This window comes from Rhinolophus sinicus, linkage group LG16, assembly GCF_036562045.2.
Source record: "Rhinolophus sinicus isolate RSC01 linkage group LG16, ASM3656204v1, whole genome shotgun sequence".
NCBI lineage: Eukaryota > Metazoa > Chordata > Mammalia > Chiroptera > Rhinolophidae > Rhinolophus > Rhinolophus sinicus.
The window spans coordinates 27,946,087-27,972,070 of record NC_133765.1 but is presented as its reverse complement, the minus strand read 5'-3'; the positions used below and the strand labels follow the sequence as shown (position 1 = coordinate 27,972,070).

General features: G+C 40.4%; 2 protein-coding genes across 5 annotated transcripts in view; one reads left to right on the top strand and one right to left on the bottom strand.

Moving 5' to 3' along the window:
• Window positions 1-12,336, bottom strand: part of TAOK3 (TAO kinase 3) — a 157,213-nt gene extending 144,877 nt beyond the window's left edge. The window contains exon 1 of one of the 3 annotated variants that reach the window (XM_019753979.2): window positions 12,074-12,336. The gene's annotated coding sequence lies outside the window, so the exon portion shown is untranslated. Of the gene's footprint in view, window positions 1-3,468; window positions 3,513-12,073 lie in introns of those variants that run through there. The other 2 variants (XM_074320999.1, XM_074320998.1) reach the window with 2 other exon arrangements.
• Window positions 12,337-15,663: 3,327 nt separating this feature from the next.
• Window positions 15,664-25,984, top strand: part of SUDS3 (SDS3 homolog, SIN3A corepressor complex component) — a 34,027-nt gene continuing 23,706 nt past the window's right edge. The window contains exons 1-5 of one of the 2 annotated variants that reach the window (XM_019753973.2): window positions 15,664-15,984; window positions 17,898-17,967; window positions 20,717-20,772; window positions 22,489-22,560; window positions 25,296-25,315. In XM_019753973.2, the coding sequence (XP_019609532.2) occupies window positions 15,843-15,984; window positions 17,898-17,967; window positions 20,717-20,772; window positions 22,489-22,560; window positions 25,296-25,315 (360 nt within the window). In that variant the 5' untranslated portion in view covers window positions 15,664-15,842. The remainder of the gene's footprint in view (window positions 15,985-17,897; window positions 17,968-20,716; window positions 20,773-22,488; window positions 22,561-25,295; window positions 25,316-25,984) is intronic. The other variant, XR_012492556.1, reaches the window with a different exon arrangement.

The following is a 25,984-nucleotide window of genomic DNA, read 5'->3' as shown; positions in this document are numbered from 1 at the left end:
CCTGAGATGTGCTATCAAATTGGGAGGCAATTCTCTGAAGTGAAAAACAAACAGAAAATGTTACTAAAGCTACATTTGGCAGATTAATTTTTTGTAGTAAAAATTATTTAAATCTATAGTCAACTTTTCCGCTGCTTCCCCTCTCCCTTTAGAATGGATAGTAGGTAATGTGGAAAGGGGAGTGCTCCTGTGGTACTTTCTAAATAATTCTATTATTGTAACACTAATTCTATTATCTACACATGATTGCATGTATTGTTTTGTATCTCTTCCTATGGTCATTTTCTGGTGGAGCTGTTAATAAGAATTGAAATGTCCAAAAATAGGAAAAATAAACCTATCTACTATTACTCACAGAGCTCTTCCTTTACAATGTGTGGCCAAACTTGTGCTTTTCATACCTGATCTCATTTAGTCCTCATAACAACCTGTGAGGTAGGTAGGTACTAAGATTATGCCCATTTTACAGCTGAAGAATCCGAGGCTATAGAGGTTAAGGGACTTGTACAAGGTCACAAAGCCAGTAAGCTAGCAAGTGCAGACATATTCATCTGACATGCTCTTATTAATCATTAGATTATACTGCCAACCCCAAACATATGTGACCAAAATAAAAAGAGATATAAGGGACCTGGACATGCTACTAATTGTGTAAAAAAATTAGGTGGGAGCATCAATTCTAAGAACTTTGTCAGTAATACAAAAGGATAGATTCCTTGACTCACTTCTAACCTTCCCTTATAGTACCGAAAACACTGCACTCTATTCCTGAAGAGTGGGACACTGCCATGAAATGAGAGTTAATTGCCCCCTTATACATCTGGACATTACGATTTGATGGTTTTGACAGGATCTCAATTTGGTCACATTTTTTACAATGCTCCTACTTAGATCAGCCAGGTCAAGACAAACTTGGCTGGCTGGTGACACCAAAAAGCTTTAAAAAGTATTTTGTTAGTAGAATATCCGTGCAACCTATGTAACTCTTACCAGTGACCCTGAAATGGAAACCAACCTTTTAAAGCTATTTCTCAGTACATAAAATACATTCATAAGACACTTCTAAAAATAACTCTCCACTGTAATTCCATCCTTATGCATCTGGACAGAGATGTCATATTTCCTCCACAAAGCTTCCTTTTATGTTGCAACAGTAAGAATCTCAATTTCAAAATGAACCAGAACAATCGAGAACTACAAACTCCTTCACAAGACATGATTATTTTTATTAGTATTTTATATAAATTGTCTAAATGGGACATGTTACATTCTAATTCTGCAAGCAATACTTTTAACTAGAAAGTAAACCATTACAGTTTCAAGTTCTTTCTCCCCTCACCCCTCTTTTTTCTGCTAACACATGGTCTTCTACAAAAGGGTCAGTGTGATCTTTGCAGACTACTGATAAGGACTACGACCATGGTAAACTAAAGACTAGAACATTAAGCACATGTCAAGTAATACAGAAGTTTAAAATCTGTCATCTGTGTATGAAACCAGCAAACAGTGGGTTACAACTGGTTGTAACTGTCTTAGTTATAACTGTTTAAACAAACGTGTACAAATTCATAGGATGCAGTTGGTAACTTCCACTTTTCCCTCCAACTAGTGGTGTTTTGGAAGGCAGCCATTTAATCTGCAATAATCTGTCATTACTGTGAAGCCCGACCCACTTCCTCTGCCCCACCCCCAGTCAAAATATGACTGGAATACATCTGGAGTGCTAATATAACATTCACACATAGAAATCCTCCCTATCTATAAAGACTAAAATTTGCTAATTTGTACTTTAAGTATTTAACATTCATAAATTTTAAGAAAACACACATTCTATGACATCACATTTCAAAGATTACTTGAAAGTTTTAATTTTCTTTTTTATATGTTAGAAAGAATAGAGGCCCCAAATCAGTAATATCAACTGCAATGCTTCTTGAATGAAAATGCATCCTATGTACAATTATGTGACTTTAATTTACACATCTAACATGTACAGTATTAGGGGTTTGGAAGTCAGGGTTATACACATTTCATTTAAACTTTGTTCCAAGAGCCTAGTGAACTTGGTAAAGAAACTATTAAGGTAGTTTTCCTGGTTTATAAAATATTTTGCATAACATACAAACTATGAGATGTTAAATAAAAAATGACCTACTTTCCTATTTCATCTAATTCCATTTTATGGACGAGTGTAATCCCATAAATTATTACCCAATGGTTAAGATATTTTATTTTTATACTTTAATAAGTAACTAACTTTATGTATTAAAAAATTATAAAACTAAATAAATGTTATCAAATCTTCTGACTTTTGTGTCTCTAAATTTGGTATTACATTCAAGAAATTACTCTGCTTCCTATCCTATTTTCCCCTTCTGTAAAAGAAGAGAAATAGGATGTGGCCTTTTAATTTTTTTAAGATTTCTAGGATGAATAGTATGCCATTTTGAGTAGCTTAATTTTGAAGTACTGTTTTACAGTAATAATATCATCATTAGCATAAACTGCATCAATTAATTTATATGGCCTTTAGTATATTTAAATTTTTTATTTAAAGGACTCTTCTGACAAGATTTTGATATTTTATTTGCAGCTCGGTATTTACCTTCCCCAGGAGAAAGGAAAATATTCAAAAAATTTTGAAAAAAATTTCCCACTAATATTTATTTGTAGAATATCAAACTGCAAATTAAAATAAATAGAGTATATGAATCCAGTGACTTTTGAGGTTGATTACTCTCATCTGGACTTTGAGCTAAGGCAATACATATTCACATGAATTTCAAGAGTTTATTAGAAATGTTTAGACACAAACAATGTTTATAATAAAACACTAAATATGAAAGAAAACACCAACCTTACTCACCGGATATCTTCTCAAATGCATTTCCTACATTTCCAATCCAATATAGTAAAGACTTTAAAAGTTCTTTATTTAGCTACAGCAGTAAGATTGCCTCAGAAATGGCTTTCTTTAAAAAGCTGCCTCTTCATCACTTAGGAAAGATAAAACTGAACTCAACTTAAGTTGTAAGAACACCACCGTGCTATCAGCTCCTTCATCTCCAGAAAGGAAGTTATTATAGACAGTTTTATAAATGAGGCTGAAAGAGAGTACTTCCTGGTCAGACACTTAACGTCAACAGCATTTTTCATACAGCTTTACATTTCTACATTTTGAAAAGCCCTTCCTAAAAATTTTCCTGAATTTTTCTGCAGTCCCAACAAAAGAGGAAAAACTTGCTCAAGGTAATCAATCATATGTAAAAATCTACAAAATTCTATCAATGCCTTCCTACCGTTATGGTATCATCTAAATATCAGAACTGGTTATTATTATTGATAAGAATATCTGCTTAAGCTTTCATTTTACATTTATGCACGCTCCATGTCCCCCCACCCTGTATGCTAGCATGAGGTTTCCTGAGATACATTAGAAGGTAAAGAAAGAACTTAAAGACAACTCACCAGTTCCTTGACAATGAAGAAGCAAATAACCATTCACGTTTTAATTTTCAAATTTAAAGTTAATTCTCTTTTACATATATATAGTTAAATATATATATATTCCTGATATATACATATATTCCTGATATATATATATATATAGAAACTTTGTAGAATCCTAATAAGGAACTGCAGATAAAAACAGCGTGACCCTGGCGCTGCACGTTACTATCGGTATTGCAAGCTTAAGTGTTTCCTGTCACAACGCCCATTGGTTCCCACAGGTGCAAGGGCTTATGGGTGTTGCCAATTTACCCTTCCTTTTGTAAGTGAATCACTAAAGGAGACTTCAGGTTGGCATAATCAATGCTAAGAACTATTAAAGCAGAATTACCTTGGGCTAATACCAAGAGCCTCCCAAACTAGGTTGATTGTGAATTGATGATTACCTAATTCAATAGGGCTGGAGAAAATTTATTTTGATCGACTTTCATTACTTTTCTAAAATGCATTATTACTAAGAATATGTGACTTCATTCACCAAATAGTATTAGTTGCTTTCTCTGTACAAAGCACTGTTCTAAGCACCAGGAATATAGTAATGGACAAAACAAAGTCCCTATACTCATATACTAATTATCTAGCAGACTTTTGATGATTTCATATGTAATGAGAAAACTTCCAGAAAGGCAGAGAATAAAGGAATTTGTATGGAAATTTGGAAAGTCAACTGTAGTGCTCACTACTAAAAAGCATTCTAATTAAGGCTACCACCAGAACCTACCACATAAGAGAACTTTTCCAGAACCTAGTACATAAAAAGGGGAGTCTTTATGTTTTTAGTGTTTCAAACACGCCATGTTGGAGGCAATGGCATATGTTCCAGCAGGGAAAAGGAAAAACTTCTCACCATGAGTCACCAGTGACTAAGTTCTTTTAATTCAGGCTTAAAACTGATTTCAAACCCAATTACTTGTACATGCAGAAAACTGATAACCCCAAATTAACATCAGAAGCTTGATCTGACCAATTTTCAGGGTTAATATCAACATCTAAGAAAAACAAGTGAAGTACTTTTAACAAGATAACACTCCTGTACTAAGTTTTATTATAATTTTGGTTTTATTAGTCTTTAAGGCCTAAGGGTCATGTCAGCAAGCTTTCATTAAATTTTGTTACAATGAACAGTTTTCTTAGATTTTAGCCTAAGTGAGACACAATCATTCTTGGATATGTGGTGCGGCAGTAGGAATGGCTTTTATTTGCACTCAATAAAACAAATATATAGTAAATCTAAGGCTGCTCAAAGAAAAATATGAAATCCACAGAGTAAAATGTACAGATAAAGTCTATTCTTCCAAGCTATACTTTACTTCTTAAGATTTTACTTCCTTATGTTTAAAATAACAAAACCTTCTTTTGAGCCAACAAATTACAGAAATTCCAAAAGCCAAATTTATCTCTTTAGTCATTCAACAAATAATTATTGAGCACCTACTACATGTTAGGCATTGTTCTATGAGTTGGGGATACAGCAAAGAATAAAATAAAAATCTCTGCTTTCATAGAGCCTACATTCTAGTGTAGAGCTATAAGACAAACAAATAAGTGAAATATTTGGTATGTCAGAAGGTAGTAAGCACTACGGAGAATACAATATGAAAGGTAGGGATAACAGTTTGTGTATTTGTTCACAGTTGCAAGTTGCTTATATCACAAAGTAAGAAAGACCAGTGTATTAGAGCTCTCCCAGACTCTACCTCCGACTCAAGGCAACAACCCACCTTCTGTTGCAAATGAAACAGAATCTTATTTCATTTGTTGCTAATACCTGGAGATAGGAGAACAAACTGAAAAGACTTGAAGTTAGAACCCACTCCTTACTGATAAAACCATCATATAAGGAAACAAAACTAATCCCAAACATTCAGAGTCAACGGTCACTTTAGGAAATATTACCATGCTGAATATGAGCATACAAGTTTCCATATCCTTGCTACCACTGGCATCGAATTTACCAACTGTCAAGTTCAGAAGTGAATTCTTCACTTTAGAATTATACCTTATTGTCTGCACTACCAGCAATAATTATATTGAAATATTATCTTTGAACTTAAAATAAGTATTTCAATTTAATACGATTCAATAAATATTTATTGAGCAGAAACGAGTTGCAAAACACTTGGTTAGATATGTAAGACACTGTCCTTTTAAAATCAAGAAGATGGACATCTAGGAAGGCTAAGACAAGTACAAAGCCTATAATGTAATACCAGAGAGAACACTAGTGTAATAAGAAAACATACAAAGCAAGTACTTAGGGAATTCAAAGGAGAAAGTTTAAGGAGGATGATCAGAGAAGGCCTCTTGAAAGATGGCATTGGAGGTAGGTCTGAAAAATGAGGAACAGAAGGCGTTCTAGGGAAAAGAAATGGCAGGAACAAAGATATAGGTGGCAAATCAGGAAGTGCTTAGTAGTAAGCAGGCCAGTCTGGTTGGGCACAGGAAATACATACATACATACATACATACATACATACATACATACATGAATTGTGGGGCAATAGGAACCAGGTTGATAAAGCTACTGAATTAAGTAGGCCATGGAGAATTTATTAAAGGTTTTGAACATGTGAATGAGAAACTCAGAGCCATACTTTAGGGAGAATAAGAGAGCAGCCACATATGTACGAAAAACGAAAAAGAAAAGGAGATTGGAAAATTGTCACAGTGCTTCCTCATTAGCTCCTCTTGGACCATTGAGAGATAAAAAGTGGAAAGTATACTGAATTGAAAAACTGGATCTAAATCACAGTGGTCGTCTGTGGATTGTCTGCATGACCTTGGGAAGTCACTTACTCTCACCCAATCTCAATTTCCCTAGGTGTGAACCTATTAATTATTGTTTTGGAGTCAGGAGCCATGAATTTCAGCAAGTGATTAGATACTGAGAGTAGAGCAAAAACTGCAATAAAAAAAATTGTTTCAAGTGATTAAAATAATAAGCAGCTACTATTTATTATAAACACTTCCTATGAGTTTGTCACTGTGCTTGGCACTTTACATAAATGGCTTCATTTATTCCTTAGAAGAATCTCATAAGGTATGTATTCTTATTTACAGATGAGAGAATTGAGAACTTTAAAACTTAAGTAACTTACCCAGGACCAGCCAGCTGGCATAGTAACAAAGCCAAAATAGGTGCCTATGTGTCTTTGAGGCTTAGGCCCTTTCTCCTTCCAATATATCATGCTGTTTTTTTTATGGTAAATAATGCTAACATTTGTTCTTGTGTTCCAAATGAATCAGTCTCTTTTACCACCCTTTTGATATACTAAAAGGTCTAAAAGAGGATGAGAAACAAAGTATGGACATAAATATAACCTACTTATTTGCTGATTATTAATTCATTCATTCCAATTCACACTTATCGAACATCCTTCATACTTTGTGCCTGGTCCTATAGTTGGCATAGAGGATGCAAAGATAAATGAGACCCATCTCTGCCCTCAAAGTGTTCACAAGCTAGTAAAAGACAAACATATAAACAAGGAACTGGTACCCAACGACAGAAGAGGATTTTGCACAAGAGACAATGGAAGCATAAAGGTACATGAAACAAAATATTGTAATTTTGTATCTCAGCTATTACATCTTGACCTAGATCATTTAAAAACTATATTCATGTGATTGTTGGAAATAATTGTGTATTTACACATACATCCTTCAAAAAGTAAAGGCTAATGTTTCCAACAGAAGGAAAATTAGCCATGAACTGTGATTCTGTTTTGTGTATCTACTGCCAAGATTAATTAAGTGGTTAATTTGTTTAAGAACGCATTCTGGGGCTGGCCCAGTGGCTCAGGAGGTTAGAGCTCCATGCTCCTAACTCCGAAGGCTGCTGGTTCGATTCCCACATGGGCCAATGGGCTCTCAACCACAAGGTTGCCAGTTCGATTCCTCGAGTCCCGCAAGGGATGGTGGGCAGCGCCCCCTGCAACTAAAATTGAACACGGCACCTTGAGCTGAGCTGCCGCTGAGCTCCTGGACAGCTCAGTTGGTTGGAGAGCGTCCTCTCAACCACAAGGTTGCTGGTTCGACTCCCGCAAGGGATGGTGGGCTGTGCCCCCTGCAACTAGCAATGGCAACTAGACCTGGAGCTGAGCTGCGCCCTCTACAACTAAGACTGAAAGGACAACAACTTGAAGCTGAATGGCACCCTCCACAACTAAGATTTAAAGGACAACAACTTGACTTGGAAAAAAGTCACTGGAAGTGCACACTGTTCCCCAATAAAGTCCTGTTCCCCTTCCCCAATAAAAAAAAAAAAAAGAATGCATTCTGCCTTGATTAGTGCCATCTATTGTAATGGATAAATAAAATGTATTTGAACTGTCATAAGCCTTGATTACTACAGACATAAGCCAGTCTCATTAGATAGAAAGTAAAACAAAAAAATATACACCGCACGAGTCCTGATTTGATCTGGAAATAAAACGTTATCCCATCGTCTATCAAAAATAGTGGAAGAAAATAAAATTGAACTCTTTTAATGAGTACTTTGATAACTGACTAATTAAATATTAAGCATAATAAAACATATAAAGTGGGGTTGATTTTGCTACACATCACGTCACTGAAGCTAGAGGTGAAGTGAAAGGGCTCAAACTAGACTCCAGCATGTCAATTCCCTGTTTGGAGCTAAAGCAACACGAGTCACACCTCTGTGTTTAATGGGAGTAGGTTTTCCTGAGTATAAAACTTTTATTCCGAGGCATCTTCATTTTCTCACTTACTCTGGGGATGAAAAACGTGTATTTGAGAGATAGCTGACAAATGGTTAGGAGACTGTTCAGTGTTAACAAATCAAGAAACTGACCCTTAAGTCATTCTGTTGTACTATAAAAATAATTTAGAAAGACTTTAAATGTACTTCAATGTCTCTACCAAATCTTGTCAGAAAAAATACATTAGGTTGATGTATAAAGTATTTAGGTAACTTTAACAATATATACCTGGAATAATAAAATGTATCAATTTAATTCCTCCTGGTTATCACAAAAAATTCTAAATAATTGTTTTTACTTTGGTGCCCATAGCTTAACAATGACTGAGATCACATTTTGGCCCATAAATAAACATATCTAATCTATAATTATAGTTAGGTAGATATCATTTAGTATTATTTTTACTAAGCTGAGTCTAAATTTAAGAAACAGTACCAAAATTTTAATATATCCTTGCAAATAACAAAGCAACTAGTTAAATAGATAAGTGTAAGTAATTATAAACTAAACTCCCTATGGTGAAATGTAACTAATTGTACAATATCCCACAACTCAAAACTACTAATTCGAAACTATTCTCTCTGAGCGACAGGAATCTCTCATTGAAGAATCAAAAAAATCTGAAAATGTCTTAGGAGAGTCTCAAAACACTTTTAGATGGAAACTTTCTGCCTGTCTGTTTTCTTTTGGAGGGGAGGGAAGAAACAAAGACTGGAGGAAAAGATTATAAAGGAAAGAGGCTTTTCAACAAAGACTCTAAAATAAAAGTACCAATAGTTAGTTTTCATTCATTCTCCTATACTACTGAAACCAACAAATCTGAACACTGGCAAGCAATGAGAACTTTTATTCAAGTTGGGTTAAACATTAAACCAAATTAGATATCAAGGTAGACTCTGAGATTACAATGGTTTGACTGTATAGGACTAAAGAGGTAAAGAAAGTGTAAAATGGGTTATTGTATTTACTGGGCAGTACTTACATCCTGCTAAACTAAGACTAAGAAGTTTAAGAACTACAAACCAAAACGAACTTGCAGTCTGTTTTATGCTATAACCATTCATACGGAAGTGTAAGGTTCCTTCTTAATCTCTACTGTCGGTTATATTTTTTAATGGAAAAGAAACAGTTTAAAGGAGCATAGGTATAATAACTGCACATATTTATGGTTCTAGTGTTTTGTTTTGTGAAACAAATGAAAATAAATTCTCACAGAATTACTATCCCCCCCAATAAACAGTTATTGTAGGCCCTTCCTATCACTGAAAATTCTATTCATCTCTGGATCAATATCATAACGTAACATGGTTGTTAGTAATCAATCACTCAGGGGAGTATCAGAACACTTTCTTTTCTTATACGGAAATATACTTAATGTTTTATTTTAAGAAACTACCATTTGTATCAGTCAGAAATGAGGTAACAAGGATGATGAAAGAGCTTATCTGCTCAGTTTTATTACTTTGTGGAATTATTGGTACTGAGATTCCCAATCCTTCTAACACACCATTTCATGTTACATGCACTACAGTGAATATACTTGTAAGCCCCTTGTAAATAACCTCCTCAGTTAACTGACCCTGTTTTTACCTGAATTCTACCTAGGGTTCTGGAAAAATAAATTTAATGGAAAAAAATTATACTTAATACATCTTAAATTAATTACAAAGTCTCATAATCAAAATTTGTATTTGCTATTGTATTTCCTCTTATCTCCATAACTTCTATTTCTTACGGGAGGACTTCTGGTTGGTAGAATTTTCATAACCACATCAAGTTCCAGTCTCTGAAGCCAAATAAGAAATGTTCTGTATCAGGTAACACCAAATAAAATCCCCAAATGACACATGTCCTCTACTTGTTATCATCCTGATGAAGACGACTTCGGTAATTTTTGTCTTGGATTTAAACAAGCAGTTCTATGTAAGCCTTCCACATTATGTCTCTGAGAAATAAGGCAGTATTTCTCTCTTCCTCTTAGTTGAAGCTACTCATTACTAAACACGGGCAAAGGCTTCTAATAAGACATATTCTAAACCCGAAACAATGAAGATATGTAAATAACTGTGAAATGATATAGTTAGTACATTCACCATTATTTCCCCAATACCATCATTTTCCAAGTCTGCTTCTATAAAAAAGAAACGAGTCACAAAGAGGAGTTAGGAGAAGCAACACACAGAGAAAAAGAGGTTAAAAATTTCCCATGCAAAACTACAACCTGTAACAAAGCATGTGCATTCAAGAGAACATTTGAAAGGTAGTCAGGGCAGTATTAACATATGCTAAGAACTGTGAAAAACTAGCCTGGTTGTTGGTTTACTTTTCACATCCCTCAAAGTAGGAGGCTGCCCCCCCAATTCCCACTCTCTATTGCTTTTTTTATTTGTTTCAGAATTTTAATACATATACACTTGCCTCCCACCAGGGCATACACACAGTGTCTGTCTGGTTTAAACAGGCTTCTCTCTCTCCTTTGCTTGTCCTGGAATTATGCCTAAAGCTTGGTCCTGGTAGCTTCTAGGATGAGAAATCTACTTGGAAAGTGCTGTTAATTTAGCGACTCCAGTATCTCTTCTCAAAATTTAGTTTGCCCTTCCAACTGTCGCCAACATATCAAAGTTCAACAGTCAAACTTAGTATGTATTTCTTTAAATCTGCCTTGTAAACATTGATACTGATGTGCTGCCAAATCTGAACAAGTTTCTTAGCTGCTTGTTGACCTAAAATGAAAAATATAGTCTATCAAAATAAACATCCTCAGTAAGCCAAAACATGGGTCTCTAAAAGGATTCCTTTCCCTTCCAACGTCTTTGTGATGGGTTGAAGAAGAAGCCCTCTCCAACTTTTCATGTTCTCATTAAGCTATTAGGCCAGGAAGCCCCTCACTTTCAAGCCATCCACGCCAAACTCTAAGAAACGAATGGGAAACCCTGACGGTCCGGCCGTCTACCTCTCTTGATCTCTCAAGATCTCGGTGCTTTTGCCAGACCCTCCAGTTCGTGCGTTCTACTTAGGAGACGTTTCATTACATAATCCCTGGTCCACAGAGTAACCCCACGGAGTCACGGGGGCTCAGAATGTCCCCCGCCTCACACGCTACCCTCAGGAAGATCGGCTGACGGCAGACCCTGCGAGCAGCACGGTCCCCTCTTCTCTGCGCCGCGGGCTGTCCTAACTCGCCCCGCGCAGCGACCGGGACCCAGGCTCCCTGTCCTCTCTCACGCAGGGCCGGGCACGATCAGAAGCCCCTTTCGCCGGCCCCGCGTTGTCCCGGCCCCTGTCGGGGACCTCCCCCGCAAGATCTGCTGTCCCAGCCCCTCTCGAGGTCCCCTTCCCCTTCAGACCCGCTGTCCCAACCCCATCAGACCTGCCGTCCCAGCCGCTCTCGGGGACCCCCACCCTCAGACCTGCTTTCCAGGCCCCTCTCGGGGACGCCCCTCAAACTCGCTGTCCCAGTTCCTCTCGGGGAACCACCCCTCCTCAGACCTGTTGTCCCGGCCCCTCTGGCGAACTCCCTCAGACCGGCTGTCCTGGCCCCTCCTGGGGTCCCCTCTCCTCAGACCCGCTGTCCCGGCCCCTCCTGGGGTCCCCTCTCTCCAGACCCGCTGTCCCGGCCTCTCTCAGGGTCCCGCTTCAGACTCACTTTCCCCTGCCCCTCTCGGGGTTCCCCCGCAGACCCTCTACCCCAGCCCCTCTCGGGGTTTTCCTCTCGATCGTCCGGACTGTCAAACCCGTTCCTGTAACTCCCCTCACGCGGGTCCTCGCCGACCTCATTCCGCCCGTGATCTCCTCTCCTGGGCTCACGCTGTCACCGCCCCGCGCCCCGGTGCTCTCACCTCAGAACTGCTGTCACCACCGGGGCCCGGAGTCGCCGCCGCCGCTTCCTCTCCCACACTTGTTCCCGAGTCCCTCTTCTGCCGCTTGTCCCCTGGCAGATCCCTTGGTCCGGTCGCTGAGTGCTGGGTCTGGCCTCGCGGAGCCTCCGCCCGCAGTCTCTGCGTCGCGTCCCACTCTCTCACGCAGAACCCCGCCGCCGCCGCCGGGCGCCACACGGACCCTCCCGCGGCCGCCGCCGCTGCTGCTGTCCGAGGTGCGGCTCTTGCCAGGGGTGGCCAATCGCACCCGACTGCGCCGAGCGCGCTCCGCCCCACGGTCTCAGACTGCCCGCCCTCGGCCCCCGACCCCGCCCCCATCTCGTCTCCGATAGGCTCTCTACTGACCTTCCTTGATCGTCGGGCACGGCCTGGGGCCGCATATAGGTACTTGATTGAAGGTGCCTGGGAAGCCGAGCGGTCGATGACTCCTGAGGATTGGCGGAGTTGACGGTGGGCGGGATGGGGCGGGGCGGGGTTTTTTCGGAGACGGAAGACCTTGCAACTTCAGTTACCCACTGGCCGGTCTGGGGTGCGGTCACCGTTGTTTGTACTGCGCTGGGTCAAAGTTCAGGCACTCCTCCCTGAACCTTTACTTTTCTTGGGAGACTCCCAGAGGTTAAGACCTTCTGGGACTCTGTGGACCACCATGTTAGTCTTTGAGGAGGTCCCCATTCTTCTGCAAGACTTTGCACAGCTTCCTAAGTAATTCTGCCAAAAATTAATATAACATTTATTCACCGAGGACTTGTAAATATTTCCTGGATTTAAACTCTTTTATATCTTTGTCAAGGGAGTTTCACTTCCTTTATTGCGTTCAGCAGACGTCAGTTTAGTGCTCTTGGAAAAAGAAACCTAGATGCATACTCTGCACAACTAAACATTCAACACTAATGGGGCACATTTTGATAAGTACAAGGACAAAGCTTGAGAAATAATCAGTTTGTGGGTTTTGATAATCATGACAGGCGGAACAAGAACTGTGTGGTAGTTTTAGCAATGTTTTAGCAAGCCTATACAACATTTTTCTGTGCAAACTAATGGGCAAAGTAAAATGAACTTTGAAGTGTACACCCTTTGATAACCAGAGACCCATCTTGATCCAAGTTGAAAGATGGGGGCTTCTAGGGGTGAAAGTGCATCATGTTACTCAGAACCATTCTTTATATTTTTGTGAAACTGGATATGTTGATTAAATAATATCAGAAACTGAAAACAGCTACCCTCACCCCTAAACCCCAAAGTTTATGGAGTTGACAATTTAGCGTTTTATGAAGAAATTGGTTCATTTCAAGGACACAATTTGATCTTAAGCCCTGTCAGATGCATATAGGACTTAATTCTCAGAAAACTCCGTCATTAACTCTTTTTTGTGTTAACTCCCACTGACAAAATTTGTGTTCTAAACATTATACATATTTTCCTTAGTGTTTTAAAATCCTACCCCATTCTAATTAAGATACTCCTCTTTGAGTGTTAGGGTATGCAAAAAGGGCCTAGGAAAACGGGGCTGGCAGGACTTGAAGACTAGTTTTGAAGTAGATGTGGCCTGAGCAGTGTGCTGAATGCCATTTTGGGAAGGGATGCAGAGAGATTTCAAAGTGGTAAAACTTAGTTTTGAGGGAACTTGATTTTTACAGGCCTAGAGAGGCTGTCCAAAACCATTATATTAAAACAACTATCAAGGTTGGGTAAGAGAATTTTTTTTGACTATGTCCTTCTCTAAAGAGTATTTATTAATTAAAAGCTCATTCTACCAATTCTAAAGTTGGCAATATGGAAAAGAAGAAATGGGGTAAGTTCTCACTACTCAAGTGTTCAACTGTGTCTATTCATATAAAAAAGAAATGCATGACCACTAACAGATGCTATTCTCAATTTAAAAAAAAAGAAATAAAACGTAAGACAAAAATCCCAGTGTCTTGAAACCAATTAGTAACGAAATCAACTTTCAAGAAACTCATTATATCAATGAACTCTAATTTCTAAAATGTTGGTGCTTTCTCTGATCTATGATTATTGCTACTAACAGGAACTCAAGTTGCTCAATATAGTTGATTACAAATAATTTTGATGTGATCTAAGAGCATAAAAAAAAGAAAATGATGTCATCCTTTGGACAAGAGACAGTTCTCTAATCCTAGTTTATATATATAGACAGTAGACCTACAGTGAGCTCTGAGAATGAGTCTTATTTAGAAGGAGCTTCAGAAAAATCTCTGAAGTCCTGGAAAAACATCAGAGCATTCTATTCTGGAAATTCTTGAGTTCTGTTGGGAGGAAAAAATCCCTCACAAATAGAGCCAAGATTTTAATTGACAAGGTAGAAAATAAGAGATGTTAAAATAAATGGGATGAGAATAGGTTTTTTTTCACTTTGAGAAGACTCTATGGGGACCTATTCAGAGATAAACATGGTCACAAAGGATCTGAGAATCGTAATATTGGATTCCACCCCGTCTTTTACACCGTGATCAACTTTACTACTTGTTACTTTTTCTATGGAGACTTGGTGCAACATAAATAGTAGTGTTACTTTGGACAATCCATTAAATATCTCTGGGCCCTTTTCCTTATCTTTTCTTGCTACACACAACTAGACAAGGGACATCCTAAATTTGTTCATTAAGCAAAGCTTGTAACACTGTGTCCCCTTCTACTGAGAGGGAATCACATAAATTAATTCATGCAGATATTCAGCTAAGTTTCCACATAACACCTTCCTTAAACTAGCTTAATTAGTAGCTTCTGGTAGGCTAATGTGCCATTTGAACAGTTGAGAGTTGGTTAGCAAGTTACTGAATTGGGGAAAACCACCTTAAAAAAACTAATATTCTAAGAAATATGAGGCAGCTGTATTATAGAGGGCCTGGCTCTGAGAGTCTAAACAAGGCAGGCTGGATGCTACCATTTTTTTTTTTTTTTTTTTTTTTTTTAGGCAAATGACAGCTCTTTTCTCATCTGTAAAATCGAGAGAACATCATATTCAGTAAACCTATGCAAACAGAAATGACTCCCACGGACTGGGGAAATACCATTTTGCTGACCGCAGGATGGAATATCAGCATCCTTGTCTTTATTTCAGTTCTGAATAAAGCTTCATTTAGTCAGGGGAGGAGCCAGGCTCCTTTTCTTCGGGACGATCACGCACACTCTAGGCGTCTAGGTTTCCCAATCTATAAAGGCATTCATTAATGTCGTTCACCTGCTTAGAGACCACCTCCAACCGCCAAGAGCCCTTCAAACCTTCTACCTCTCAGGTCGCTAACGATTCTCGCTTTAGCACTGGTCCCAGGCGCCTCCTGGCGGCTGTTTCCGGAAGTAGCCTGTGAGTTTCGGGGTCCTGGCCGGCGCCAGGTCTGCCTAAGGATTTACCTAAATCTAGAGATCCCGTTTCCGCCCTTTCCCACTACCCGTTGAGGATTTGAAGACGGCGATGAAGGGGCTGGGGTTAATGCGAAGGAGGCGTCTGGCGGCCTCTCCACTCCCTGAAGGATGGCGGAGTCAGGCGGTCCTCGGGCAGCTCCCGACCCGGAAGTCGCCGCCGGCGCGAGGCCCCCGTTGCCGAGCGCGGGCGCGAGGGGCGGAGCTTGGCGGAGACTGGGAAGGGGGTCGCCGCGGCTCCCGCTCCTCAAGTTGGCGGCTCCCTGAGGCGCTGCTAGGCGGGCGTCGAGTCTGCAGGGCGGGTGGCCGCGGTCCCCGGGTGGCGCTCTCAGCTGTTGTCAGAAGCGACATGAGTGCCGCCGGGCTGTTGGCTCCGGCTCCGGCCCCGGCTGGAGCGCCGCCGGCTCCGGAGTATTATCCGGAGGAGGATGAAGAGCTGGAGAGCGCCGAGGACGACGAGCGCAGCTGCCGGGGCCGCGAGTCTGACGAAGGCGCGTCCTTTAGCTCTCTAGGCAGCGGGGAGTGGGGTTGGGACCGCTGCGGGAGGGGATGAGGCTTTGCATGGAAGAGGGGCGGGGCGCCTGCGGGACTCGGGGTAGCCTGGAGGGACAGCTGGTCGGAGCGGGGCTCCAGCATGTTACCCCTGCCTGTACGGGGGAAGGGGAAGCTCTGGGTACGTTGTACCCTACAGCGATGGGAAGAAGGCACTTAGGAAGCCGTTGTCACAGCTGCCCCTCTACTCCCCGCCGGCTCTGCTTGTACCTCAGGTCTTCACTGGTTGGAATGAGAAAGCCTTCCGTGGAGTAGCCCTGCCTTTTTGGTTCCTGGGAGGATTAGAGCAAAGCCCACTTTGGCTTCTCGGTTCCCCCGTTGCTCCCCCGTCTCCGCTCCCCCACCCTCTACCCCGGGGAAATGCTTCAGTCAGTCAGCCCTCCTTTGGGCAGGGCAGTACAGGTTGGTTACAAGAATGGGACCTGGAATCGGGTTTAGGTCTAAATTTGGCTCACTTAACCCAGGTTTTGACTGTAGACAACTTACTTAAGCTTAGGAAGCCTCAGTTTTCCCAGCTGTAATGGGGCTTCCGAGCGTAGGAATGAGAACTAAGTGAGATGTGCACGTAAAGTATTGTACTGGTACTTTAAAGCCTGGTACTCAGTACCTAACTCAGTAGATGTTTTCACTGCGGAAATAGGCACAACGGAAGGTGGGGATTTGCTTACTGGTGCCCACGTGTTATTTTAAGTTGCATGCTCTTTGCATTATCATCACTGCCTCTCAGATCCTTGCTTTTCAAACTGGGCTTTAGTTTGGCAGGTGTGAGGAAGACTTTTGGAGGGATTGAGGAAGGAGCTGGCTGGAGGAGGAGAAAGGTGAAGAAACATAAAGAACAAGGGAGAAGAAAGGGGAGCTAGAGACCAGTATATGGGTGGCATGTTCTGGCACAAAATAGGGCTGTGGAACAAAAGCCTAGACCCGCTAGGCTGTAATGTGGAGTATGTTTTATTCATCTCAGTTCTAAGTGCCAAGTACTGTGGCTGGCACATGACAGGAACTCAGTGAAGGGCTCTTGACTGAAGGAGGGGAGATGGGTTTGTGGAGAATTGGACCTTTAACAGCCATTAGAAAGGAATCTGCATATGCAGATATAAAGTTGAAGGAACTAATTGCATTTGTTTAAAGTACATTTGAAGACAAGGCTTAGCCAGATATTTTGAATGTGAATGACTTGTCACTTGTACTGTTTCTAATGCCCACAAGGGGGAGCGATGAAGCCAAAATGGATTTTTTCCCCCCTCTTAAGGAGGGCTGTTGAAATTATGTAGACACTCTAGCCGTTTGCTTATTCTAAGAACAATGTTTAAAGTGTTCTGAAACAGTTTCCGTTTGATCATCTTGTCTCCTTTTAGTTGTAACTTTGAAAATATTTCAGTTCTTAAAAGTACAGTTCATTGATTCAGATTCTCCTTTGCTTATAGTTGATGTAAAATCTCTTAAGGATTCAAACTGGGCATCTGCCAGAAGAGAATATACATATTAGGTTATTTTGGAGTAGTGATCGAGGCTTGCCTGCCTGTAGTTCTCCTCTCTTATATCTCTTTTTCCTGAACTGCCTGTTCTGCAGAAGTAACAGCCTTGACCATGACTGCCTGTGTCTGATGCACCGTTTTCTGGCTATACTTCAGATAAGGGCAAGCTCTTTGCATAAAGCTGGTTGTGTATAAGTTGGAAATGGTATTTTCTTTCCTGAAGTAACTGTATGTAACACTTTTCGATGACGTCTTCCCACAGGCCTGCCTTGAGTAGAAATTCATTTTACAGAAGACTATTAAGTGTCACTGTGTCAGGTGATACCAACTCTATGAATTATGATTTTAACAAACCCTTCTTCCCTGATTTTATTTAGATACTGAGGATGCTAGCGAAACTGACCTGGCAAAGCATGATGAAGAAGACTATGTAGAAATGAAGGAACAGTGAGTATGAGTTTCAGATTTCTTTTTTTGGAATACAGAATTGACCAGGAAATCTTTATGATTTCCTTGTGTGTATGGCTTTGACCATAGTGCTTCTAAAGACCATGTATTGGTATATAATTTCCCCCTTTTAAATTTGTCACATTTTAGTCAGTCTTCCTGTTATAAGAATCTTTTGAGGGTAAGCTAGAAAGGACCTTGAAATGATGTCAGGGGAATAAGGCCATATAACAGGAGAGAACCATTTCCCACTTTACGAGGTATAATAAAAAAATACAATGCATGTTTAAATTAAACACACCTTATTACAGTAGAACACACATTGCCATTAATCCCCCTCAAAATACCCCCCTCTCTTCGAACACACTTATCCCATCGTTCTTGCCACTTTCTGAAGCAGTTCTGGAAGTCCTCTTTCGTGAGTGTCTTTAGTTGCGCTGTCATGGCTGCCTCGATGTCCTGAATCATTTTGACTTTGGGGAAGAGCCAGAAGTCACATGGTGCCAGATCCGGTGAATAAGTTGGATGAGGACACACTGTAATGTTTTTATTTGACAGAAATTGCCATATACCAGAAGCGATGTGTGACACGGAGTGTTGTCATGATGAAGGATAATTTACTGCACATTTTAAAACATACCTTCTCTCAACTGTAGCTCACGCTTAACTGACTGCACCGAATAAGTTGAAAGTTGTCACACACTGTTTCTAAGGTTCGATGTGCTGCTTTCTGTATTGAAGATCCCTGTGTTTTGGTTAGATGGCACGCAGCAGCAGCATTCACTGTATTTTTTTTTTTTTTTTTAATCACGCCTTGTGTGTTTTAGATATGAAAACCATTGGCCAGAGAGGGTAAATGGTGTTTCACAGCTACTTGGTTCTCAAATGGGTGTGACCCTACCGAGTGCTGACTACTTGCTAAATGGTGAGCTAGATTCCTAGAAAGCTCAAAGAGACCAGGGTGGAGAACAGGACTCCTGCTCCAGTGCCCTTTCCACTTATCCCACATCCGTACCCACGCCTTCTCATTGTCTTCAACTACATATGCCCAGAGAAACTAAAACCACTCACTTTTATCGTAAACACAGATGCAAGACAATTTAAAAATATATATATCCGCTAAGTATTTGTTGAATGTATTTTGAGGATCTTGATTTGACTTTTAAAATTCTATAAACTAGGCAGTCCACATTCCTTTCCTTATAGGTCTTATTTGCAAATGTTTTGTGACCATCTTCTGGATTCTTTCATCCTTTTCAAGCTTTGGAACCCAAAGGGGTAATTCAGCTAAATATGACCAGTGCTGAATAAAGAAGGATTACTTAATAATTCATGTAATTTTTCTCATCCTTGAAACAGTGCTTGCTTTTTAAAAAAAATAATTTATTTCTCTTAAAGCTTTTTACTGGTTTATCTTAACCCATTTGAAATGTATTTTCACATACCTAGTCTTTTCCTGAATCTGAATTTTTTGTTGTTATTTACTTCTTCAACCTGTTAATATTCCCTTTTAAAACAGACTCAGAATTCAAAGGCATTGTCTGGTACACTCAATGTGGTAGAAGATTTAATACACTGGGTTCTAAATACTGACTTCTTGTGTGCAGTTTACACCCCGTTCGTTCTTATACTTGAGATATTTAAGCATTCTTTAGGGACAGTCTTCCAATTGAATATGCCTGTTAATATTTGATGATATAGAAAATAATTTTGATTAAAATTGAATGCCTTTTGTGATTCAAGGTGAGCATTGAGAGTACATCAGAATTTTCCTTAAAAGAACCAGACCTGAGTAATTATCAGATTCTGCCTACTTCTTCCTCAACCTATAGATAGTTGGGTTGTATTTGTAGCCTTTATTTGACCAATCAAAAGGCTATTGTGCCTGTTATCTGTTAGACAATGGTTTTATTTAAGGTTGCAATTCTTGTTTTTATCTCTGTGAAATTGGGGGTGTTTTTCAGATAGAAGCAAAAATATTGCTGAAATATGATTTACGTGTGGAATCTACCATTCAAACAGACTTACCAGAGCGTATAATTGTCTATAATCCATTTGTTGTGAGGGAGAAAAAAAATAACATGCCAGGTTCTTTCGCTTTGTTTGTGCTGTGTGTTCTTATCCAGCTGTAGCTACAAATAAATCAGGTATTTTAACGTTTGTTACTGAATTATTATTATTTCTCTGATCCTAAAAGAGTAGTGTTTTAAAAATGACGTGAAGGTTTATTAGTGCTTACACAGCTATGCTCTCTATATAGAAAAAAATGCGCTGAATGTATAATCTTACTTCTTTGGAATTTATAATCTAATCATAGAGTTGATATAAGCTGTGTTTAATGCCTTTTCTATGTTTGTGTGTGTTACTTATGCTTCTAAATTCAGAAGAAAATAGCATCACACTTTCAATTTTTCTTTGTATGTTCTTGCCTAAGTGTTTATCATTGTCACTTATTTATTAAAATCTGTGTGTCCTCATATTCGTAGATTTTAGACTGAATCTCTAAAGGTGGGATAACACAGGAGAAGCTACAAAATTGTGATATGATTCAAGAGCACAGAATCCCTGTCCCTTTTTGATCCCTTTAGCTGTTACTACATTTTAAATGACCTGGCCAACTTCAGTTTTCTCTCTCTCCTAAAGGACATGGCTGCCATTCCCATAACAACCTGGGTACTTTCTGTGTGTAGATATTTTTGGAATTGAGTGTTGAATAAAATCTTTGAGTGTGTCTTTACTTTTTTTATAGGATGTATCAGGATAAACTGGCTTCTCTCAAGAGACAGTTGCAACAGCTGCAGGAAGGTTGGTGTATGATTTAATCCATCGTTTCTAAATATACTTCTTAATATTACAAACCTTTGAAATCTGTGTATTTCACTTCTCTGCGAGAGTGATTTAAAATTTGATGGGGCTGATTTTAGCTGTCCTAGTATACATTTTGCTATCTTCTGCTATCAGTAAAGTGGTGATTTTCAAACTGTTTTGAAACTCAGGGCCTTCTGTAGAGCGTGAACTGAAAACCACTCTGCCTAAAGCTAGACATTTTTAGAAGAGATGTTACCAAAAACCAAATAAAATTGTACTATTCCTTCTAAACTAAATGTTAATGAACCGTGGATTATCCTTACTGTATTTTCTCTTTTTAGCTTGGTAAATTAAAAGTGAATTGTATCTTGTCGGATGCTGTTTTGCGCTAATTGCAGTTCAGCATGGGGGTTAAGAGCACAGACTCTCAAGTTCCATCATGGGTTACAGCTCAACTTCACTACTTTCTAGAAGTTTGACGTTGGGCACATCACATTCTCTTGCTTAATTTGTTTTCTGATCTGTGAAATGAAGAAAAGGAAAGTAGATGAGATTATGCACAAGCAGTGACTAGCACTGTTGGGCACACTGAGAACGCAGGGACAGTTGGCTGCTGCCATTAGTTCTTCAGCTTCATTTTTGCGGAGTCCCTCAGCAGTGAAACTGCTTTTCCACCAGGTACTTTTACTGCTTGGACTAGCCCATCCTGTATTGATTTCTGCTTAATAGTGAAAAAATGTTTCCATGAGTTGCAGTCACACACCTTTGTTTTGTTTTCATTTTTTCTTTCCACGATAATCGAAGTATTGCCAGAGAAAGAAATACATTCCACTCTAGCAAGTGTATAAAGCATGACTGAGAGGGATTTTGAAAAGATGCCATTAATTTATCCTACTAAAGCAGGATCAGGAAACACTTTCCACACTAACTGGGACCCTCAGAATTAGCAGTTTTGGGGAAGAGCAATGAAATTAGAGATTTGGTAAGAACCTGAGATGTCCAGTATTGTCAGTATTTAAATTTAATTAAATAAAATTAATAATTCAGTTTCTCTTTTTTTTAAATACATATATATATTTTTATTTTTCAACTACATTTGACGTACAATATTATATTAGTTGCAGGTGTACAAGCTAGTGATTAGACATTACTGTAACTTACAAAGTGATCACCCCAATAAATCTAGTACACTTCTGACACCATAGTTACAATATTATGTACTGTACTTCTTATACTATACTTTACATCCACCAGCCACATTGCAAGTGCCCAGGAACCACATATGACTGGTGGCTACCACAGTGGAAGGTGCACTATAGAGCATTTCCAGCAGTGCAGAGAAAGTTCTGTTGGAGAGCATTGATCTAGACCTTACTGAAGGAGAATGAGGTTTTTCTAGGAAAGGGAAGCCCGTTCCCTCAAACTGTAGCAGCAAGTGGTCAGAATCACTTAAGGATGCCTGCACCTTTTACTCCCCCTCACTTGCTAGAGAGTTTCAGCCCACTAGGTTGGGGTAATTTCTGCTGTGTGTCTTGGTTGAGAACTGTGCTCCAGTCAGCTCTGTTTGTGTGTGCCTTTCTTTGGTTCATGTTTCATCTTGATGTTCTAAGACATTCCAAGACAGTCACTGTTGGTGCTAGAAAGTCATTTTAGAAACCAAAATGGAGAGCGGATCTTCAAAGTAACTTTTTATTTTGTAAATCTCAAAATCAGGTACATTACAAGAATATCAGAAGAGGATGAAAAAACTAGATCAGCAGTATAAAGAGAGGATACGAAATGCAGGTAAGGCTGTATCTTAAATGGAAATAAATCATCCTCAGATTTTCTTCCTTTTGCTGATCATCAATGTTATGTGGCCATAAGAGCTATTCTCCAAAATGTACTAGTATCTCGACTACCCCACGGTGGGGAGAGTGTTAGGAAAGAGATGCCTCGAAGGTGCAGTTATGTAAAACTGGCTCATCTTTTCTCCAGTGGCCAATGAACATTCAGTAGTCAAGGCTTAGTGGTGGCTCTTTGCAGTTGGGTTGTCCTGCCAGTTGCCCAAGGGTCGTCTTGCATATCCTGTCTTATGTCTGCAAGGCTGGCTTCATGGACGATCCGAGGAGCTGACATGGAAAAGGGTTGCAGGTGGTTTTGCTCCTGTTTTGAGTTTGCTGCTTCTGGTATTCTGTGCTCTGGGAAGAAGGGGTTTCCTCCTGTTTTTCCCTTCAAGTGTTGTGTTACACGCATTTAGAGAAAAAGAGTATGCTTTTTGGTCTGTTGTGCACAGTAAATCTACTCACTTAACAAAAATTTGTTGAGCACCTTCTACCTCTAAGCTCTGAGCAGCACAGAGTGGTGTGACACCTCGTCCTTGATGTAAGGGAACTTGCTGCTTCATTGACAAAACACACCCAAATGTGTAAATGAGGGGATGTTATGAGTAAAATAAAGAATCATGCAAAAAGTAAGATGGGATGACTGTTTAACGTGTGTAAACACAGATGCCGGTGCTTACTGGAAATCTTTTGTAAGTGTTAAATTTTGAAGCTCCTTGTCAGCCAGCACTTCGCATACCAGCCAGCATGGTGTTTGTTCCTACGGTGGTAAAAGTAATGTTGGGGTTTAAAATGAGGTCTGGGTGCCCCTCCTCAGGCTGCTGTCCTCTTGCTTTCTGATCCATTGACTTGCCAACTTTCTGTCGATGGAACATTTCCTTCTCTCCCCAGTGAGTAGATGTCCAGTGTATATGAGTACCAACAGATAGAAAAGGAGCTGAAGGATGTAAGCGATGCTGGGAAAATGGAAATGTAGGCATTAGCCTTCTGGCCATCCACATCCCTGCCTGCCCCTGTGGTTACCCCCCCACTTCCCTTTGAGTTCCTGGTGCATCTCCTTGGGACATCTTTAAAATCCTCATCCCTCTTCTTGGGGAAAGTGGTAGAAGATGAGATCCTAGGTCTAGGTCTTGTATCACTTTAGGTCTTACGCCTTTAAGCAGGAATTTGCTCTTAGAGCCTCAGTTTCCCCATCTGTAGTGGGGAACTGACCTCACAGAATTGGTTTAAGATGTAAGGAAAGAAAATTGATGCAAGCCATTTTTCTTAAAACTAGAACTGCAAAGTGAGCATTGTTTTTCTTAATTCTGCTCTCAGTCCTGTCCCGGTGGGATCTTTCATAAACAGCTGACCCCACTAACGATGCAGAAGAGTTCCTAAATCAGTCATTGTCTTGAGTTTTAAAAAGGAAGTTCCATGCAGAGATAATCCACTTGCTTTAGTTGTGTCTTTTGTGTGAACCACCACCACCGACTCTAAATGCTTATTGCCAGTTTGACTTGTTGGTGCAGGTGTGATTTCTCAGAGTGGCACAAACGTCAGGTGTCCGGCCATTCGTGCAAGGTGCAAGTCTGAAGCAATCATAGCCATGAGCGTGTTGGGGCGGGTGTGCCTGCGCTTAAGGGCCCAGAAATTCCCAGTGCTACACTTAGAAAATAGAGTATCTTGTCCCTTTTCTCAATTAGTTTTCTCATGCAACAACTGGTATTTGACATGGATTCTTAATCTGGAGTCCCTGAAACTTGGAATCTTACAAAGTATGTGTGAATGTGCGTATGTGCTTTTTTATGGGGCAAGGGATCCATAGGTTCCATCAGGTTTGCAAAGGAGACCATGGTGAAAGGTGAACAGCACTCCCTGGAGTTGTTGGCCCACCCGCAATCTTTGCAGACTGTCTGCAGCAGTCCCATGGTCACCAGGAAAGATCAGAAGCCTCAGACCTATTTTGTTCCATGTCTTAGGTTTGCAGAGAGGGTTGCAATCCAGTGGTGGGGGAAGCTGATGGGTAAACAGCTGCTAATCACCTGGCATATAGTGGGTGCTCAATAAGCTGTCGAATACTGTGGGGTGGATACTTCTAGGTTTCTGAGATGGGCTTGGGCAGTGAAGGGTCCACAGGAAAGGCCTTGCAGAGGAGGCTGCATTAGATCTGAAACCTGTGAGTGCATTCAGAGAGACCAGAGGGTATTGCTGGTGGAGACACATGAGCAGAGGCTGGGGGCCAGCAGGAAAGCCCAGGAGGGCTCGGAACCTCTGCTGTCTAAATTTTCAGGGAGCGTGTCCTTCCTCACCATGCAGAGCCCTTCACATAACGTTTTAAAGACATCAGTGTTGACTCTGCTTCTTGAGTTAGAGCACTGTTACTTCCTGACCCATCCTGCCCTGCAGAACTGGTGGAGGGTATGTACTGAGTGAAAGAAGGGATGACGTTTGTCAAGGTAGTTTGGTTCCTGCTGCTTGTTTTTGCCGTTGGGTAGAACTGCCAGAGCCGATTATGTTCAGGGTCAACTTTTAACTAGACATGAGTGCTTCTTGTATCCTTCCCCTTCGTGTATATCAGCATTTCCCTGATGAAAACGTTTGCTCTGGGTAACCGTGCTTTCAGAAAGCAATTACTGCTTCTAAATGAATCCTAACATACTGTTGAGAAAGGTGACACAGCCTAGCGAATCTAATTGCACGTTTTATCTCTTTCAGAACTCTTCCTCCAGCTAGAAGTAAGTACCATGGATCTTCTGGGTTTGCAGGCTCTTTCTGAAACTGGAATCTCGCTTTCACAATCGGTGGCCTTTCTTTCTATCACCAAACAGTTAGTTGGGAAACCCCCAGCTGGAAGCCTTCCATCACTGTTCTGTTTGACTAAAGGACTTTGGTCTCAGTTCAGAAATTCCATCTATTCACTTGTTTGTCGGGCAGCCTCTGCTTATCACAGGGTGTTAGGGGACACTCACCCCTCACTGCTTTCTTGTTGGCTTTGATCTCACATTATTGCCATTTGGGAATATGTCTGAATTATTATGGCCTAATAATTTGTTATATTGGTCCTCGGAGCAGCCCAATTTCTGAATTGGCTCAATAATTTACAGCTGAAACTCTCTGGGTCAGTAGGAAAGATGGATTAAAAATTTCTCCTTTCGTTTGGCAGACATCTGAATGCTGGTTCTGTGTGAGGCATAGTGCTTTGGTACAGCAATGAGGGCCTGGATCTTGAATGATATACTACTGCTCCTGGGGTGCTCAGGGTGTGTGTGTGTGTGTGTGGGTGGATGTGTGGCTGGGGACGGGGGGTGAGTTTCTCAGAGCCACACAGCAATGTGAGAACATCACAGCCAGAGCTCACCATAAGCCCCCTGCGTATTCACTTCATGCCATGGTGAGATTTAGAA